At 35.4% G+C, this 16,885-nt stretch overlaps 1 protein-coding gene across 8 annotated transcripts in view; it reads left to right on the forward strand.

Annotated features, from left to right (window-relative positions):
- The first annotated feature begins 2,674 nt into the window (after positions 1–2,674).
- The window catches only part of LOC110830988 (uncharacterized), a 53,619-nt gene continuing 39,408 nt past the window's right edge, over positions 2,675–16,885 (forward strand). For 4 of the 8 annotated variants that reach the window (XM_087343693.1, XM_087343689.1, XM_087343690.1 and 1 more), the window contains exons 1-12: positions 4,943–4,961; positions 5,073–5,201; positions 6,904–7,034; positions 8,661–8,811; positions 9,960–10,006; positions 11,832–11,948; positions 12,528–12,734; positions 14,505–14,618; positions 15,156–15,343; positions 15,648–15,774; positions 15,927–16,048; positions 16,602–16,731. In XM_087343693.1, the coding sequence (XP_087199819.1) occupies positions 4,958–4,961; positions 5,073–5,201; positions 6,904–7,034; positions 8,661–8,811; positions 9,960–10,006; positions 11,832–11,948; positions 12,528–12,734; positions 14,505–14,618; positions 15,156–15,343; positions 15,648–15,774; positions 15,927–16,048; positions 16,602–16,731 (1,467 nt within the window). In that variant the 5' untranslated portion in view covers positions 4,943–4,957. Of the gene's footprint in view, positions 2,801–2,906; positions 3,142–3,437; positions 4,060–4,942; positions 4,962–5,072; positions 5,202–5,443; positions 5,540–6,903; positions 7,035–8,660; positions 8,812–9,959; positions 10,007–11,831; positions 11,949–12,527; positions 12,735–14,504; positions 14,619–15,155; positions 15,344–15,647; positions 15,775–15,926; positions 16,049–16,601; positions 16,732–16,885 lie in introns of those variants that run through there. The other 4 variants (XM_087343692.1, XM_022066470.2, XM_087343691.1 and 1 more) reach the window with 4 other exon arrangements.

Consider the following 16,885-nt stretch of genomic DNA (forward strand, 5'->3'; position numbering starts at 1 on the left):
TTCCTTTTAGCTTTCATGATATGGTTATATGAATTGTATTACGATTTATTTGAGATATCAACAAATATAAAATCTATGGCAGATTGTCCAGTGTTTTACTTAATTAATCATATAAATTGAATATACGTTTACTCACCCTCGAACAATAAATTCTAAGAAATAATTACCTCTACTTAACCTTAATGTATAACGCCACGGTGGTCTAGCGGTTAGAACGCTGGCCTTGTAATCCTGGGGTCTCGGGTTCGAATTTATAACTTGTGTTGGGCAAGGCCGTGGTCTAGGCAACACGGAGTTTTCCTCCGTGGCATCCCAACAATTACTCCATTCACACACAGAAGAAGGCAATGGCAAACCACTTCTGGATCATCTGCCAAGAACGTATATGAACAGGTCCCAGTCCGAGAAAAGGATGGAAGGATCCTGTTCATATGGACCTGTCGTCAGACAGAACACTAAATAAATATAATAAATAATAAAAACCTTAATGTGTATTGTGAGGCTAGCACGCAATGTAACAGATAATTTTTGTTTATAATTTACGCCCTTGCATAATTTTGTTACATTAATTATGTCAGATATAACCTCTAAATTTGTATCAACACCATTTTGAAATTTTTAATGTATGAAAATTTTTTGTGTATGGATTTTAGGTAAGTTTATCGTGTATTTTTATTCAGAATCTTACATGAGTAATGGTTCATGAGTTATAATCATGAAATCAAAGGTTAAATATTACTTGGATTTAGAACTAACATGTTTTTGTTTTGCGTTATAGACCAACGAATAATTATTATATGAGCTGTATTAGTAAGCCTACATAACAGTTTAAATCCTTTATTAAATGATGCGGGGGTGCTCTCCCCCATGTAGATATTGTCGATCGTACGAAATTATGAATTGAATGTGAGGTGTTATTTAATGTTAGTGGAATGTTGTAGCCTATATATCAAGGTTTATAAAACTGCCCTTTAAAGCATAATGGTAATTATATGTAGTTTATTCAAATTTCAATAATTGTAACATTGCTAATATTAACAATCTTTACACTCACGTCATATTTCTGTACTTTACAGAACATAATAAGATAAAATATAGCCTACCGGACTGTAACTCGTGTATATTTCGTAACTTATAGAAAGGGCTATTGACATTGACAATGACTGCATAATAGCAGTATTAAATAAACCTGACGCAGCGTTGTAACAGTATGCAGGCCTGCCACCCGCTCTGACATTCAATACTCTTTTGCATTTTACCCTCAGAGTGTAGATTACTTGTGGATGGCTATGATTCTTAGAATAAACTGCTATTATTTCCATAAGCAGTATTAGCCATGTCAGTTTAACCAATTGATTTTTTGTAGAGTATGACGTGTTGTGTTTTGTTTTAGGTAGGAGCTGAGTAATATTTAGATGAGCCTAGTGCTTCAGAAGGTTACTGTTTCTAAAGGTATTTAGGGAAAGACGTGCTGATGCCACAAACCTATTTTCATTTTAAAATAATGAATCACTGTAACAATTAACCTGGAAGATTGTTAAGGACAAGCATGTTTGCAATTCGTCCAGTTGTCCTTCCAGATCCGACAAGTAACAAAGAAAGTGCATTTCGCCTTTACCATTAACCTTGCTTTGGAACTGTTGTAGTAGTTACATATCTCATTGTTCATCAGGGGGCAAGGATATTCAACAAGATAACCTTCACGTCAGAATGTCGACTGACATCTGACCATCATATTCCAAGGGCTGAACTACACACCATAACTAATAATATCCATGTAGTTGATAGCGCCTTACCTACGTAGATGGCCCAATGCATATCGCACAGATTCTGAATCGAGTTTTAATTGAGGTTACTGCAATAGCTTCCCTCCATTACTCCTGCAAATACTAGGACAATTTTAACCTGAAGACGGCTATCTTCTGGGTTGTTACGCCGTGTAGTCTGGTAGAAGTTTACCGACGTTTCAGAGGTCCATGCTGCCTCCATCATCAGGGTGATGACTCATCGCCCTTATGATGGAGGCAGCAAGGGCACGGCGCAACAACCCAGAAGACAGCCATCTTCACTGAGATATCTCTGCTAAGTCAATATTTCCAGTGTGTGTGTCTGTACGATAATACGAGTTTTAAAATTCGTTCAAATGCCGGGAATTTCAAATATATGCAAGTGTAGGATGGAGGAGAATGCATGCTCAATTTAGTTCATCTTTCGTCCGCATGTAGCGTATATGCCACAGACATACTGCCACCATGCATAATGTTTATTATCACAATTTTATTTTATTATAATGAAGCCATGGTACAGACAGGAAGTATATGTAACGAATCACCTGCATAAACTTTTAAACTTGTTTTATTTTTCATTATTTTTTACTACGGAGAACACTAGTGTATAAATGAGATTTTATGTAAGTAATTTAATAATACATTTCATTTCATTAGAGCATGAAATAAAAGATATTCTGTTAAGGGTATAAATCTTAAGCTTATACTGTAAACTTGCATTTGAAACTATAAATTCTTAATATTGTCAGTCAATTTAAATTAAGAGGTCGTTGACTATTGGTGCAAAATACTGAACGATATTTATTGCAGGCTGCTGTCGATTTTGCTCATCTGTCATATAGTACGGTAATTCCTGTGAGTATAATTTGTGCCCGCGAGATGGTGGTAGTGTAACGTCTGGAACGTGTCTGTATAAAAATAGTTATGCGTCAGGATATCAACTTCCGAAGTTGTCTAACTACAGAGTTTTTGTTAATATAATTAAAGATTGTTTGAGTGGTTCCTGTTACGTGGTAAGTTTAATTTTATAGAAAAGCAATATCTATAAGGTAAAAGTTTCTTCGTATTTATTTTCAAGGCCGGTATTGAAATGTGGCACTCCTCGAAAGATGAAGGAATTTCTGAAACGTTGTTTCGAAACGAAAATAAATGAAGTTTCATTCAGTATGAGGTGTTGACCAGACGACCGTCGTAGGTGTTTTGGCTAGGCACCTTCATGAACTTTTGAGCTTGGACGAACACGAATCAGGTCGTACAGCGTAATGTGATTCCACAGTGAGGACAAACAACATACTTTGAGGTGTATCGTTTTATATTGGTAAATTTTTATTAAATTTGAAAGAAATGGTTTGAGGTTAGTGCCCCCAGCCCATCTTGTTTCTCTTGGTATTTAAAAGTAATTGTGTAGATATATAGAGGTAAATTGCTCATTATTGTACTTATTGATTAGATAAATGTGAAAAGATATGCATGCACAAAATATGTACTTGTTTTGCATGAATTGTTATCTGTATCAGTATGGTGACGAGTTTCAGTTTATCTAGCTTTATTGCAAGATAGCATTTATTCTTTAACATACAGTATTTTCTGGTGTACATTATGCAGTGAAGCAACTCAGTAAAATTCTTTCACGGTAGTACTTAATTTCTGTGAATTCTGACTTCTGAAGCTGAAGCTCGTGTAAATAATATTTAAAATTAAGTCTCTTTTGCAAAGAAAACATAACATGTCTTCATTTCAAAGACATGTTGGTTAGTGCTGCTTAGGGAAATAATTGCTGTTTATTTTGAGAATCATGTGATACCCATAAATATTCTCTGTGGGCAAAATGCTGAATTATTGATTGTTAAAGCAGGTGTTTCATCTAGATAGCATGGGCTTCAAGAGATTAACTTTTTCCATAAGCCACAGTGTTTTATATATTTTCTGAATTGATTAGAACTCTTCATGTCACTTTAGAAAATTTGCTGAAACCAGTGGCGTTTCAGCTGTGCTGTGACGGCATATGATGACAACAGTGATAATTTGTGTTGTGTGCTACTGTTTTGAGCTGTGCACCTTTTAGGGCATGATAGACCTTTTGATGATCATTTGTTAAAAGGATACACAATGATAATGTGGATATGATAAGATGATAGAGTGTTTGAAGGAGTTTTCTTTTAATATTGTGTATAAGTGCAATGGATCATAGCTAGGAAGTGCTTTAGACTGGTTGTTGACCAAACGAGTGTATTCTTGATGCAAATACTGGAGAAAGCTAGTAGATATGTTGGTAGGTGTTAAGAAGACATTATCATACAATAGGATATGATGTTTTAAACCTTTTAATATTATTTTATTATTATAATTGTGAATGACTGTAATTTTTAATATATATTTTAATATACGGATCACAATATGACGCAATTACAATATTTTATGATGTTTCATGTATATATTTGGATGCATACTAACTTGTTAGTTGAAGATTTCTGTCTTCTAGGTTGTAGTGCCATGTAGTCTTAGAAAATTACCAATGTTACAGAGATCCTTGCTGATTCGTTACCCTGTTGATGGAGGCAGCAAGAATCTCTGTCTGGCAGTTGACAAAGTTTGGATTCAGTTTATAGATATCTTGGACAGTTTTTGGTATTAGTACTTGCTGTTATTGATGCCTCTTCTTGTTGGCAGTCATCCTGGTTTCATGCCACTTTCTGTACAGCTTCAAAGGATAATGGTAAATCTGGGTATTGCCATAAAAAATTAATTCCTGTATTGTAAGATTTCTTTCCTCCTATGCATTTCTGAACAATGAAAGTAATTTAATACTATATCTCACCATGGTTGGACATTGACTAAAAGAATGGTGACTGCCAACTGGTCACAAGAAACATGCAATGATTCGCTGCATATTTATTGTCTTGGCTGCATGCTTGCAGTTTATATTATGTGATTCAGTGCATGCCAACTGCTTACCAGCTGAATGATCGCATGAACAAAATGTTGGTAACAGTCAGATGAGCTGTGTGACTCATTGAATACTGCCTGCTAAGTGATTGTGTGAGGAATATGCTCATAATGATTCATTGAGCTGCTGTGTATTTGTTCACAAAGAAATGAATATCATGACTCTTTTTAAGTACAAAGATGTTAAATCACAGAAAATGAATTTGGAGACTATATATACTGAAATGGGTACAAATTTAGTATTGGTTTACCATTTGGATTTAGTCATTGGAAAATGATGAAATTAGATAAGTGACGCATTTTGTGGGAAGTATTTTTATGATTGGTCTCATTTTGCAGATGTATTAGTGTCCTGTGCATTTTCTACAAGGATGAATACTGAACAGGTGGTTCAAGATTATAGAAACAAAGGAAATGCTTGTTTCAAAGCTAAAAGAATGCTGGATGCAGTATTGTTTTACAAAAAAGGTTTGTATTGTTGAGTTTTTTTGTTATAAAATAGATTCCATGATCATAGGTACCTTGTGTTTGGCCTTACCAAGACCCATGACAAGAGGAGGAAATACAATTGCTGAATGACTGCTTTCTCTACACATTCCACATGATATGCAGTACAATCTGATTCCCATCATAGGGTTTGCACCGCCATTATAATTATAATGGATGGTAGTCTTCTGGGTTCTTTTTTTCATTTAGTATTTTGGTTGCAGGCATTGAGCTAAAAATATTCTGTGACATTACTGGCATCAGCCATGGTGCATCACAATAAACATATGACTAAAATGCTGCATGGAATAAGTCAAATAGCAAGTATACTACATAGTATAACAGGCACAGAGCCGTACTAAGGGCGGTATGACTGGTTCCCTTGTGAAAAGGGGGTGCAAATGTTTTTTTTAATAATCTTATTCTCTTATCTTTTCCATGAATAACTCAGCCTCTCAGCCATGGCAGTATGATTCCTATAAACCAGTGGTCCCCAACCTTTTTGTGCCTACGAGTTTATGAGATGGCGGGCACCAACCAATTAACAAAGCCAAATTTTCTTTTTTCTGAACAAATAAGATATGGACACCAAATAATACACAAAACAACGCAATGTTTAATGATACAAGAAACCATGTAATCAAAAATACGTACTTTTATAAGTACAATTATTATTACTGAAGTGGGAAGTTAGTGCGATTTTTGGCGCTGAAGTTCATCGGCCAGTTTTTCAAATTTGGGAGGGTAGGATTTGTTGCTCCTCGCAAACAATCATCAAGATGGGCGTCAGTAAGTTGAGATCTGCGCTTTGATTTTATAATGTTCATGGTTGAACAGCCTTCATTATTCAGTATAACCTCTTTCCGTAACAATGCAGGCACCCAAAAAAAGCCTTGGCGGGCGCCCGTGGGTACCAAGTTGGGGACCACTGCTGTAAACTATACTTATAGTTTACACATCTCTTTTTATTGCAGAGTTCAATTTACTTCATTTTATTTGAGCTGCTACTGGCTATGAACTTTTTAAATGACAGTCACCGTGCATGTGGTGGCAAGTGTTTGTACCGTGATGTTCTGTATGTTGAATTATTTTGTAGAATTCTATCAGTGATGAACTGTCAAGTGTTTTGCAACAGCAATTTTTCTGAAACATCAACGCACGTGATACAGTTCGGTTAGGTTAGGTTTAAGCTGTTAGCATTGCATGCAAACTAATTTCTTAAATTGCAAAAACTTTGGGTGTTGATTATCATTTTTACCATGTGACTAGATGTATGAGTGATTTTCTTACATGCAAATAAGTTCAAGATGCCATACAGAATTTAAATTTCACTTTTGAAATACTGTCCTGTAAATGGTTAGTTTTTTCAATGGCTTGGAGTATGCATGCCATTGTAGATTCTTTGTTACATTTAAAGTCTGTCACTGATAATGATCTGTTTGTAATTTCTGTAAACTCATATTTCTTGAATATCGAGATTGTTTTCTATAACAGGCAGTTTCTGCCATATATTCTGTTATCTTATGAAGTGTTTGCCAGGTCCTTGATAATTTCTGGTCAGCAGAAAATAGTCGCAAGATTTTGTAGGTATGGAATTTAATGTCATGTGTAAGTGCCGGCTTTGTAGGAAATATAAAACATTTTGAATGGAGAGTATTAATAAAAAAAGGAAGTTTTATTTCAGCTCTGGAGCTGGATGCAAAAAATCCGTATATAAATAGCAACTTAGCACAGGCGTATCTAGAAGAACGTGATTTTGGGAGGGCAGAATACCATGCCATGAAAGCAATTTCTGCCAATAGAGATTCACCTAAGGTAAGATAATTCAATGAATGTGTGATAAAAGAGAGCAGTTTCTGTTGTAAGGTGTCGGAACAGTTCTACAGTCTGGTGGTCAGGAACTTGTGCCCCATTCAGTCGTGCATACCTCAGCAGTCAAAGTGTACATGTTCATGTTTTCTCTCTTCTTGCATTCAGTTGGGAAAATTGTATATATTCAGATATTTCTTCGCACTTATAGTAATTTAGGAAGTATACTAAAATTAATTTTATGAGAAATTTACAGCAGTTTTAAAAAAAATGTAAATCCATGAAGGTTACAAGGTGGTAATGACAGTCCTACATTAAAAATAAATTAGTTTGCACGTGTTACAAGTTGGGCTTCGATCCCAGTGACAATAACACACATTTATGGATGCACAATTAGAATGTACAATTTACTTATGCCTCAGCGAAGCTCATTAGTGCCAACATCTCAAGCTTAAGAAGATTTCTGTCTTCTGGGTTGTTCCGCTGTGTAGTCTGGTCGATGTTAACCCTGATGACGGAGGCAGTATTACCTCTGAAACGTTGGTTAACATCGACCAGACTACACAGCGCAACAACCCAGAAGACAGAAATCTTCATACTCATCGCCCTGATGATGGAGGCAGTATGACCACTGAAACGTTGGTTAACATCGACCAGACTACACAGCGCAACAACCCAGAAGACAGAAATCTTCATACTCATCGCCCTGATGATGGAGGCAGTATGACCTCTGAAACGTTGGTTAACATCGACCAGACTACACAGCGCAACAACCCAGAAGACAGAAATCTTCATACTCATCGCCCTGATGATGGAGGCAGTATGACCTCTGAAACGTTGGTTAACATCGACCAGACTACACAGCGCAACAACCCAGAAGACAGAAATCTTCATACTCACTGCTGTGAAAACCTCAAATCTAACATCTCAAGCTTAGACTTCTTACAGGTTCTGTTTTCTAATTCCTGGGAAATTGGTGTATTGTAGTGGAGATGGTATTTTTACAGTTTAACCATTCAAAGCCCAGTGGTAATTATATGTAGCACACACTTCAACATTCAGTAACTGAATAAACAGTGGTTATTGTCCTAAACATTTTCAGTTGTCTGATCTTTGTCATGGAGATACATTATGATTTGTTTGTCTCAAGATATGAAGTTGTTGGTGTTATTTTGACAAGATTTAGCCTCAGGGAGGATTCGTTTAATTGATATTGAAGAACAAGGAATCTGAAAATGTTATTGATGTTAGAGACCCATATGCTGTACTTTTAAGTTGCATTAAACAGAAGGCAGATAGAGTAATAACTCGGGTTTTTAAAAAAATCAAGACAATTATATAATTGGATACATAAAGCTGAAAGGAAGAAAATAGTTTCTGCATTTACTTTTATCCTGGTGTGACTACAGATGGTAAGTTTACTTTTTCAATAGTTTAAGATAACTGTATGCCTGATAAGCATTACTTCTAATAGGTGTTATAATTTTTTATATTTTGAAAGCGTGGGTACCTTCTTCAAGATTTTATGTTCCTATTTTAAAAATCTAAAATTAAAGTTTTTATCACCTGGATGTCTTGAGACTTAGTAAGCATAGCATCTAAATTTTAACCAGTAACACATTTTTCTTGCAGGGGTACTTCCGAGCTGCAAAAGCATCTGTAGGTTTACATAACAAAGACAAAGCAATAAAGTACTTGAAAAAGGGAATTGAAGTTTGTAATAATTCTGATACAGAAGATCTGAGAACTTATCTGAAGACCTTGTGCGAAGAGCACCCATCAGGTATATATTCCAAGTGTGTTTTAGATTAAGTAGAAGAAATTAACACTTTGTGCCTTGTTGATATATATTTCGCTGTCTTGTCTGGCAAATGTGTGAGTTTTATTATGGCACGTAGATTAAAGGACGTGATTGAAACCGTAAATCCTCATCCAACATTGAGGTTAGGTTTCTCAATAAATTTGGGTAAATGTTACCACTCATTTTAGTACCTAGGTACATATTTTTTACACACAGATGATTGTGTCTACCTAAAATGTATATGACATGAAAACAACAAAACCATAAACATTATGCATTTACACATGGAAAATAAAATACATTAAATCTTGCATTTATTGTAAATTATGTAGCAGCACAAGCATGAATGAAACTAATGTTAGTGGAAGAAAATAGTGTAGAAGTGTTGGAGAGGTCAGGAGAAACAACTGGAACTTGGGTTGGTATGCGCACCAAGTACAACAAAAACCAAGCACTTGAAATTTTCCAAGTTCCAAACCGGAAGTGATGTGAACATACAGTAGTACTTAATCTCCTCGTATTTGTTCATCTGTGTCTTTTCTATGCCTTCCGTTAAGTACAATACCAGATGTTGATTTTAACAAGGGCACCTATTTTTTCCTAATTTTAAGAAAAACTTTGATACATGAATTAATGTTTGTGACTTTTCTGAGTCACATGATAAATTCTGACGAAAAAGCAGAGCTGAAGGCCGTATTTTCTCATAGACAAGTTGCTAGGGTAGGAGGCTAGTGTTGAAATGAAGATTAAATTTGTGAGTTCATATCTTGATGCCTGATTTTTTCTTTAATGATTGTGTTATATTTGCAAAAGTACTAATTAATACTGTGCACTTGTCAAGTATTCAACTATATGCGACATATTCAGAATACAAAAAGGGTGATTTTAAAGATATGGCATCTTAGTAAGATGTCCGGAATCCCTGAGCCTCAACCATGGATCTCATTTGCCTTGGCATCGACTCATTTAGAGATGACACATAACTCTGAGATGAAGGCATTTCATGCCAATTTTCTGGCAATAGGATCTAAAGAGCATCTCTCTCTCGCTTGGAAGGAGGTCAAACCAGGTTTCCTGCTTGTGTATTTATCGGTTCTCTGACAATTAAGGATTGATTTCTCTTTGTACAGGTACAAGAGTTGCTTCCCGAAGTTTACAAGAGGACTTTACTATGGTTGTAAGTGGCACTTGGTCTGTTTTGTCTATTGTAGTTTATCTAATTGCCCACACTTATTTTAAGATTTGTGTAGGTGTCATTGCAAACAATTCTTGTCCTTGTGTTAAGCATTTTAAAAATTTATGCAAAATGTATTAAACCCCTTAAAATGCTTTGCTTGGGACACAAATTGTGTAAAAACTTTTTTCTGGAAAATCATATGTGGTAGCATAAAATGCTGAAAGTACACCATTGCTTAATATGCCTTTGTTGTATTGTTCTACCAAAAATCAGTAATTTCTGCATAACTCTGCAAGAAGAGGTTATCTTGGTTTGGGGTTAATGTTTTGGCCTCCTGGTATCAACACAGTCTCGCCAAAGTAGCTTGGTGGTTTCATACTCTCTACATTGCTCTCTAGTACACACACTGACGTGAAAATAGATTGTTTGGATGGGTGGCAGATGAAAGTGGCTAAAGGGTTTCTCCACTGGCAGTTTTAAGTATAAGCAGTATTGTATCTGATGGTTGTGTTGCCAGAGAATATGTAGGTTTGTTGGTTGGCAAGAACTCATAAAAATTATATTCTGGACTTCACAAATTTTAGCAAAATGCTAATTTTAAATTGGGCATTAGCCTAAACCTTTGTTATGCATGGCATTTAGAAATCCCTCAGGTAAAATAAATGGGAGGGGGTGTTCAGCCAAAATGAAGATGAGAATTGTGTGTTTACACATTTTTCCGAAGATGAGCCCTGGGATGCCATACTACACAACGCTGTCAGTTCGACTCCCAGTGTGGCTACTTATGTTGAGATGTCAATTGAAGATTCCAAATCACGTTAAGAGAAGCCTCAGGATGCCATATGACACGATTCTGACAGATCAACGCTGAGTGTCATGATGCTTGTTTGCAAAACCGATACAATATTCCAAGAGCGGATCAGCCAAGGGATGCCATATGACACGAAGCTGGCAATCCAACGCCAAATGTAGCTATGTATATCATTGAGACACCGACTGAATATTCCAAATGAAGCCACTCCTTGGAATGCCATATGATGTGGGTGCTGGCAGACTGACACCGAGCGCTGCAACTTGTTCATGTGACGCTGATTCAAGATTCTACATAAAGTTAAGAGGAACCTCAGGAAACAATACTACATGATGCTGGCTGTATTGCAATGCCAATAGTTGTTAACACAGGATACCACATTTGACAGAGATGAATCTAGGGATGTCATTCAACATGACACTGGAGAACGGACATCGAGCTTCAGGACACCAAACACCGCTATATCCACTCAGAATTTAAAATGAAGCCATTAATCTTGGGTTACCTTTTACTTTTATTAAGTGTTTACCATTGATATTGTTATGCAGCCTTCTTTTGCCACTTTGCTGTCTAGTTGATACCTACTTGATTTGCAGCACATTGCATATGCCTAGACAGCAGATTTTGTATTATGCGTAAATAAGTTACACCTTCTTAATCTTTATCGACCATGCATTGTGACTTATGTGCTCTCCAGCTGGCTATATCATAGTATCATACCACTAAACTGTTAAGACCTTCGAGTTAAATTCCATCTGCAGCTCCATATTATGGAGGTTTAAATACCTTATTCCAGTTCCAGTTCCAGTAAAGGTTAATGCTACCCATGGATGCAATCCTGAGAGGTGTGTTTGCCTTTTTTTTTTAGTTCTTTGTTTATTATTGATATTGTAAATGTGGGTATGTGTGGTGGAGTGTTGGCACAATATCATGAAAGGCTAGAGCTGCAGTTTGTGTAAAGTATCATCAATTTTTCTTCTTTCCCCCCCCCTTCTTTTACCCCCCAACTTGCAGAATGATGTTCCATCCCAGAGCTCAGATTCTGACTCCGCTGAGTACATACAATCTGGCAAACTGGGAAGTCAATCCATATCCAGAATGTCTGCAGCAACTTTCTCGGACATAAATAAGGTACCCTCTTTTTTTTGTGTTTTGTAGTGAGCATTTGGTTTTATGAAATTAGCGCAGTATATTTTAGTCACCTCTTCTTTTCCTCTGTCAGTATTGCGTATGTGCTGGACATGTAGCTTAGATTGGGGAAACAAGAAGTGCATACCAGGTGTTTGGTGGGGAAGATTGAGAAGGTTATATTAAAATTAATGTGAATGAAAAGATGCAAGGATGTGAAACTGATTCGTAAGGCTCGTAGTTGTGTCCAGTGATGAGTTCTAGCATTTGCCTTATTTTATTAACAGACATGGATCTGTTTAAAAGGTACTTCATAAAAAATTTTCAAATGAAGTTAAATCTTGAAAATGTAGAATGTTTAGTTTTATTGACATTCTTAGTCATGTTTATCTATTCACAGGTGCGCCCAGGTGTGCATGATTTATCTGTGTGTAAAGAAAACTATTTCAGTATATCATATCATCTTTGTTCTAATCTTGAAGTATTACAAATAACTCTCCACATTTCCAATCTTTGGCTTGCATTTTAGCCTCATAATTTTTGCCCCGCTGTCTTCTCATCAGATTATATTTGCACTTCCAGGCTTCCTTTATTAAACAGCATAATGCTAGTTTGTTCCAAACCAGCAGTGATGATGTAAACATTGAAGCAAACAAGAAGCCTAAGAAGAAAAAGAAGAAGGGAACTAATGTGGAAGGGAATCCCTTTATGGCCAGATTGGAAAGTATAAAAAAGGAGCTGGACATAAAAGAAGTGACATCAGAACAGTTTTGGAAAATGCAACGAAATGTAATTTTTTGTTTTGTTTACCGAGTATTGTTTCTAAACTGGTGTTAACATAATATTGACCTTGAAAAGGAATTTCCATGCTCGAGACGGTATAGTATATTTATGTGAATGCAAGATAAGGTTTATTTTGCTTCCTAATTTAGTATGCAATACTGTTTTGTTATCATTTTAAATAAAACAAAATACTTTGTTATCCATTCTGCATGCAGACTGTCTTTTGTTTCATATGTACTCAGTGTATGGCAGTTTAGTGTAATTATTGAATGAAAAGGAACAGGAAGTGGCTAGACACTGGTGCACGTGGGATTAAATGGTGTAGTTTTGTGTAACTTGTAAATTATGGCAGTCACATAAAGAACAGAGACCTAGAGCAGCCCATTTCAAAAACTTTTTTTTAAATGATGCAAGTCTATGTTATTAATGCATAGAGCCTTTACAATACTGTCCAGAAAAAATGATAAATCTGAAATTAAGTGGTAAGTATCAAACATCATATTGTGTACTTCAAATTATTCCTTGTCAGGACTTTTTCCATCGTCTGTTCTTTAAAACCACTACGTTTCGGAGGCTGGTTCTGTCTCCGTCTTCAGGTGAGAGGTACCTACTCTGTTGGATCCCTTAGGCTAGGGCCACACGACCCTACAAAGTACGTCCGTTGTAACGCACATTGTGACGTCCGTCATAGAATTAAGAAGGGCGTATAGGGTACAACACACGAAGCATGCACGTGCTTCGTGTGGCCCCAGCCTTAGATAGAGCTAGTCTCTGTCACTGGACAATATAAATCGTGCAATTATTTCAACTTATCCACCCAAGTACGTGTTCTGTCAGACCTGACGGAACCCGTACTGTGTCAGTTTTAGTACCTCAAACACATTTTAAAATGTACTTCTGTGTGAAAATATTTTATGCTGGAATAGGAATGTAAAAAATTGTTACTGGCTGCCCGAAAATTTTGTGTTTAAAATTTTATGTCTCGTGCTGCAGGAAAATTAAAAAAAATAAAGTTTGGTTTAAAAATGGTTTTTAGAAAATAACCCCAGTTTCAAAGCATTTGGTTCAGGGCACAAACAAATGGTCATTTAAAAGTTTTTTTAACTAAATGCTGAGTCTTAAGGAAAATCTTCTGGTCATGAATATAGTAAAGGGAAATATCAAACTATTTTTTGAATTTTTAACTTCTTACATATGTCATAGAATGTACTTGCAGAACAAAATTAATTTTTTAACTCTGTGTACAAGAAAATTGGTAGGGAACAACAATATTTATTTTAATCACCCTGATTCTTAAAAGAAATTAGTAATTGGTCCTTATCAACTGTGTGTTTAAAGAGAAAATACAACAGGATTAAAATGCTTATTCCTGCCTGCATTTCCCATAAAAGTAAAGCTGTTTTGTTATTAACGTTAGCTGCAAGGCACTGAAAATACATTCACAGGAAACTTATCACGTGACAGGCTTGAGACAAAAATATAAAGAATTTCTTAAGTTGGTATATGTTGAATTTTCCTTTGAATTTAAAGAGGCATTTTGCTATTTTTAAGTTAATGATGCTGAACTTTATCACAGAAGGTAACATGTCAGACGTAAATTGTCTCATATACCAATTGTCTGATATTTGGATAAATATGGTAATCTCATTTAGGGTTAAGCTTTTTAGCCCAGTTCATTTCCTCTATTTATTGGCAAATGTTGTGTTGTGTCCATTGATATATTTTTTTCAAATGCTTGAGGTTTGTTAAAGAAGGTGATTACGATATTTATTTCAGGAGTTTCAGTCACTCCTGAAGGAGGGGTCTGAAGTAATGGCAAGTGGATTGCCAAGAAAAGCAGTTGAAAAATATAAAACTGCTTTAGACATGATCCTTGATCATTCTGTTGAGGTGAGTGTACATGATTCTCAAGGATTTTCAGAGATATAGGATTACGTGGAGAAGAATTTCTGAAGCACCAAACAATGTGCATAAAATCTGTGTTTGTAATTCTGAATAATAAGCGTGAGAAATTGATGACCTGTTTTAGGATAAGATCGATTAATATGCTTTTATGGTAACAGCAGTGAACTTTTTATACCATAACAGTAGGGAATTTCTTGTATTGTGATTCACCTGGGTTATTAAGTGGTTACCAGTATTTTGGAGATATGTATCACCTCCATCTTCAGGGTGGAAGTGACAGTAGGTTTCTCTGAAACAGTAATTATCTGCAAGAGTACATACTGTCCAAATCAGAAAACCACAATTTAAATTTTAAAAACCCTCAGAACTTCAAATTTTACAGTGAATCTGTTTTATGGAGGGTCCACATAAAGAGGTGCAAATGAGTCTAATTTTGCCGTGTTTTCATTTTATGTTATGCTAATTTTGACCGTCACTACCATTAGATGATGTCTCACATTTTAATACTTGTTCCAATTTCAGGATTTTAGAATAAAAGAAATAGACGTAATTGTTTTAAAATATTCGTTGTGTGTTGGGTGGATTGACCTTGCCAATTATGAAGACATTGTTAAAGCAGTGGAATACTTAAATGATATTGAAGAAAAACGTTCATCGAAATTTCCTGCTGTGTTTTATGGCTTGGGAAGTGCGTATTATAAATTAAACAGGTATGTTTTTAGTTTCACACCAGTGAGAGGTTTTGGTTACATGTGTGTAGAAATGTCTGGCTGATCACTGATACATACAATTATTTCAGGGGAACTGGAATGTATATTTGGTGAAAGTAAATTTTAATGATATGCAAATGTAAATTTGTTGTATTTATCTGAATATGAGATGTTTCCCTCTTTAAGATATTACATTTAAGATATCTCTACTGAATTGTTAAATTCAGATTACCTAAAGATGAAGTGATGGAATTTAGGCTTGTGCTTTTATGACAAAATATAATTGGATTGTGTTTGTTCTTAGATATAAAGCAGCAGTGGAACATCTGGAGAAGGGTTTGTTATTTTTGAAGCGAGAAGTTAAATTTGAAGTTCATCCCTGGCCTGGAACTAACAACATTATTCAAGAAACAACAAGAAGTTTCCTTCAGGTATTTTTGCACCAAAATTTGCTCAGTGATCAAATTTGAGATTTGCTGCCATTGAACATGAAATGAGATTTGTCTCCATTTTACTGCTATACTTATTGGTGTCTGTGATAATTGTGGAAGTTTTACTAAGTCAGTAGTTGTTTTCGTTGCAGGAAGTTCTCACAGAACTACTTAAAACTTGCCGTGCTTACCATGAACCCGATGCAATTTGTAGGTACAGTCAGTGTCTTACTCTTAGTTCTCATATCATTCCATCGGAACATATTTTCTACAGGTAAGTTTAACCAACTGAGATATATTTAAACACCATTTTCAATTTATTATGTTTGAAATCTCATATTGTCAGATTCAGTTCAACATAAAAGTGCCATATGATATTCAGTATATTTGACCGAGTCTGACAGAGGACCTGCTTTACAGTCATGTGAACATGTTGTACACTTCCATGTCTAATTTTGGTTTATTTTGTTTGAGTTTTAAAGTTGTTTGAACTTTTCCAACATTTGTTTTAAATGTCATTCTTGATATTGGCTGAGACCGACAGAAGACTTGAAAGGATTAATACTTGAAAGTAGTGTTCTGTCATAAATACAACTGTATATTAGTGGGAAATACAGATTTTAGATTAGATTGTTTTTGAGGCTTGAAAAAGTCATTTATTTTTAATTTAGTAGCAGTAGTTCCAGGTAAACACATTTGAATGTCATGTTTATAATGTGTTATGTTTAAATAAGTCTTTAGAAATCCTCTCACTGAGGCTGGGTTTCAGTTACTGATTTTTTCTGTGTGCAAGTTTAAATTGCCATGTTGGTGATTTTCATTTGCAGTGATCCGGATTTTTCTGGTTTTGTTGTCATAATTTGTCAAGAAAAGTGTAGAATAGAATACCATTTGACATGCTGGAAAGAATATAAAGAAGCTGTGTTGTCCAATAAAATTGGAAAGTTATCCGACAAGGTAATTTCATGCTATGCTATGTAGACTAGAGGATATTTTTATCCATTATTTATTATTTGTGATTATTCTATACCAGTATTAGTAATTACCAGACAAAAATATGCTTCACAGGTCCACATTTATATAAAGAACACTCATGGATAATCAGGAATTT

This window comes from Zootermopsis nevadensis, unplaced genomic scaffold, assembly GCF_977971745.1.
Source record: "Zootermopsis nevadensis isolate Lab colony 2312 unplaced genomic scaffold, Znev_1.0 Znev_ptg000006l, whole genome shotgun sequence".
In the NCBI taxonomy this organism is placed as follows: domain Eukaryota; kingdom Metazoa; phylum Arthropoda; class Insecta; order Blattodea; family Termopsidae; genus Zootermopsis; species Zootermopsis nevadensis.